At 46.0% G+C, this 3,143-nt stretch overlaps 1 protein-coding gene across 1 annotated transcript; it reads right to left on the minus strand.

Annotated features, from left to right (window-relative positions):
- Nucleotides 1–303: 303 nt before the first annotated feature.
- LOC127779088 (zinc finger A20 and AN1 domain-containing stress-associated protein 9) lies at nt 304–2,739 on the minus strand. Its single transcript, XM_052305781.1, has 2 exons — nt 2,574–2,739; nt 304–1,026 (listed from the first exon to the last, which is right to left on the minus strand). Exon 2 carries the CDS (start codon nt 1,011–1,013, stop codon nt 528–530), a length of 486 nt encoding a protein of 161 aa, XP_052161741.1. The 5' UTR covers nt 1,014–1,026; nt 2,574–2,739; the 3' UTR covers nt 304–527.
- Between the last annotated feature and the right edge of the window lie 404 nt (nt 2,740–3,143).

The raw sequence follows: 3,143 nt of genomic DNA on the forward strand, positions 1-3,143 counted from the left end.
CCTATCTTATCATCTTGGACAACTGCCCATGGGCTCATCAACTTTCAGAAGAAGCGATATGAAACCACGGCATCTTTTCCAGGATAGCACAAGCCGCCATCCTTTCAATACCACTATCAAATAGTATAAAAATCCTGAATGGAACTTCCAGGAAATAGGCAGCAGTAGCAAGGTTTCATCACCTCTAATTAATCTTTTTAACATGCAACAAACCACTCGTTAAGATCAAGCCATCAACAAGGAATCATCATCACAAAATTCTTGTGAGTCAAAACGAAGGATGAAAATAGAGCATCAAGGCTGTAACAATAAGCAATAAGATGGAAATATAGTTAAGAATAGAATATATATTTACATTATTATTCCTTAATTGCCAGAGAATGAAACCATGATAAGGAGGAAGGATAGACACAATTGGGACTCCTAGCACACTAACCCAGACCTGAAGGAACCTACTGGCTGAAGTAAACTTGAAGACTCGGTTGCCACCATGAATAGAGATTAAATGGCCCTTCCATAACCTTCAATCAGATCTTGTTGATCTTCTCGGCTATCACAACAGGATTCTGCTTGGCAATCTGATCCCGGCCGGCCTTCTTGTAGTCGAAGGTGCAGTCGTGAGCTTCGGTATAACGGTGTGTTGAGCAGAAGGTACCTCCGCATCGGCACTGGAAGCCAGTCAGACCAACCTTCTTACGGCATGACAGGCATCGGTTGCTGGGTGGCTTTGGAGGCTCCTGTGCCGCTTGCTTATCCTCTACAGCTGCGGCAGGAACTTCATCTGGCTTTGCTGGCTCCAATGGTGTCTTCGAAGACGATGCTGGCGTAAATGCCTTCTTCTCCACTACTGGGGCAGCCATTGTCGTGACCTTCACAAAGTCCCTGTAGCACTTCGAACACATATTGTTCGTCATGCTACTGCCGAAGAAGCCACAGTTGTTTACACACAATATTGGGGCCTCCGGTGTGTGGACAGTCTCCTCAGACTCATTTTTCCAGCTTTCTTGTGCCATTGCTACCGGCAGGCTGTACGTGCAAAACAAATTATGAGTAAATGTGGATGAAAATTACATTTTTAGAATAGGAAATAAGTAAAACACCATATGCAAGAAAACAGGCTGCAAATGGGTGGGGGAACTAGGGATCGGTATCATGAAAAGGATCTGTACCATTTTCAGTTTCATTTAATTAGGTGATATAATCTGTTTTTTATTGTTTCAGCTCTCAAATTAATTTGCAAAAGATATAGCATGTATCAGCATTGCGCAGTAGGACAGCCAAATGTGTCACTGGATACATCCCAGGTTAACAAAATTCTAATAAATATTGTTCTAGCCAACCAAATTCAAGAGACCATCAAACCAGGGAATTGATAAAATTTCATAATTTCATACAGCTAAGGATTGTGTTCGCAAGCAGATGGAGATGGCAATGTTAGGTAGCCGATTTCAAACATTGAAAAACAGCAGGTTATATGATTCTCCCGAGAGGCTATGTCCTAGTATTATAGTAGTATCCCTCCAAAAGCTGAACAATTCTTAAAACACTACAATGGGAAACACATAGAAACCAACGGTCTTCTCTGCTTTTGATTCCTGCAGAGCAAAATCAGCAGTGACGAAATACCTGAAACTCCGCGCTACAATCGTTCTGCTATATGAGCAGATCATTAGGCAGAACCAATGTTCTTCTACCTCATCGTTCGCCCATCTATATTGCTCACAGCCTCAGACAAATCATAGACTTTGCTGGATTGTTCACTCCACGATAACTTATGCAAACCGCGGAAGCAACCTACGTCCTCAATTCATCCCATCCGGATGTGCCTACAATCCAAGAAACCTCTCTCTAGCTTCCCGCAATCCCTGATATCCAAAAGGCGGCTGACCTTTTCTTCTTTTTTTTTTTTACAGGCTCATCAAGAAATCCCATGGCGCTATCCCCCCAGAATATAATCAATCGCTGATTTGCCATGCACGGCAAGAAAGGTTGATCCCTTTAATCCTTTATCAATCTCCGCGCAAAGGCAAAGCACACAGAAACCGTGTATCAATCGTTGGCGTAGCTTCCCTCACCTCTCATAGAGGTTCACACGATTGAGATAAGGCTGGGAGCAACAGGCCACATCCAATTTTCCTCATAAGCGAGAGAATTCTATGTCTCCCACTCCTCCCTATGCTGATTGGCTCAAAAAGTAAAAAAAAAATCATCTCCCCTACATGACTACATCCTAGAATCAAATCAAATCGCAGCAAATCTGGAAGCAATCAAATCACAGCAAAATCGATAACCATAAGGTCAACCTCCGAACACACAATCAAATCGCAAGCAAGCAACCCCTATCATCAACAACAACAACAACAACAACAAACAATCACAGATCCAACCACACCCATCCCGATCTCCCAATAACCCCCTCCCCCCAAAAAAACCCCCAAAAAAATAAAAAAAATCAAGCCAACCACCCGACGAACCCGCGGTGGCGGATGGCTCAGATCGGCCACCGCCACCGCCACCGCCACCGCCGATCGGATCTGGGGGAAGAAGATGAACGAGGAGAGGGGCGCACCAACCTGCGAGGCGAGAAGGGCACGGGACTTTTCCTCACCGGAGGATTCTCTCTCTCTCTCTCTCTCTCTCTCTATCTCGCTTTCTTTCTCTCTCTTCGCGTTTTTTTGGGGGGGACGACGACGAGGCTGAGGGAGGGGGAGGTGGAGGAGGACGACGACGCGGTTGGTTTATTTTTGCGTGGCCGCTTAAATAAAGGGGCACATGCCGCCACGCCTTCCAAATATCCACGTGGCACTTTCTTTAATAATCCCGCTCCATAATCTCGCAGGGTTCGGATTAATTTAATTAAATCAATTAATTAATAAGTAATTAGACGTGATTCTGGAGTCGTGTGGATCACCCGAGACAAGGGCGCCGCGTCGACGTGTCACTGCGGGTGGGGCCCAGGTGTCAGTGCCCGCGGTGGGAACGCGGTTGCGAGCCGTTGCGGCGGATTGGGTGTCCGGGTTTCGGCGTGGGAACGGGTCCACAGAGGAGGAGCCCGTCGTGCGTGGTGGGGCCCACATGTCGGTGGAGGGATTTTTTGTTTTATTTTTGGAATTTTTTTGGTGGGGGGAGGAACCGCAGGGCCC

The sequence above is a fragment of the Oryza glaberrima genome, chromosome 7 (assembly GCF_000147395.1).
Source record: "Oryza glaberrima chromosome 7, OglaRS2, whole genome shotgun sequence".
Classification (NCBI taxonomy): domain Eukaryota; kingdom Viridiplantae; phylum Streptophyta; class Magnoliopsida; order Poales; family Poaceae; genus Oryza; species Oryza glaberrima.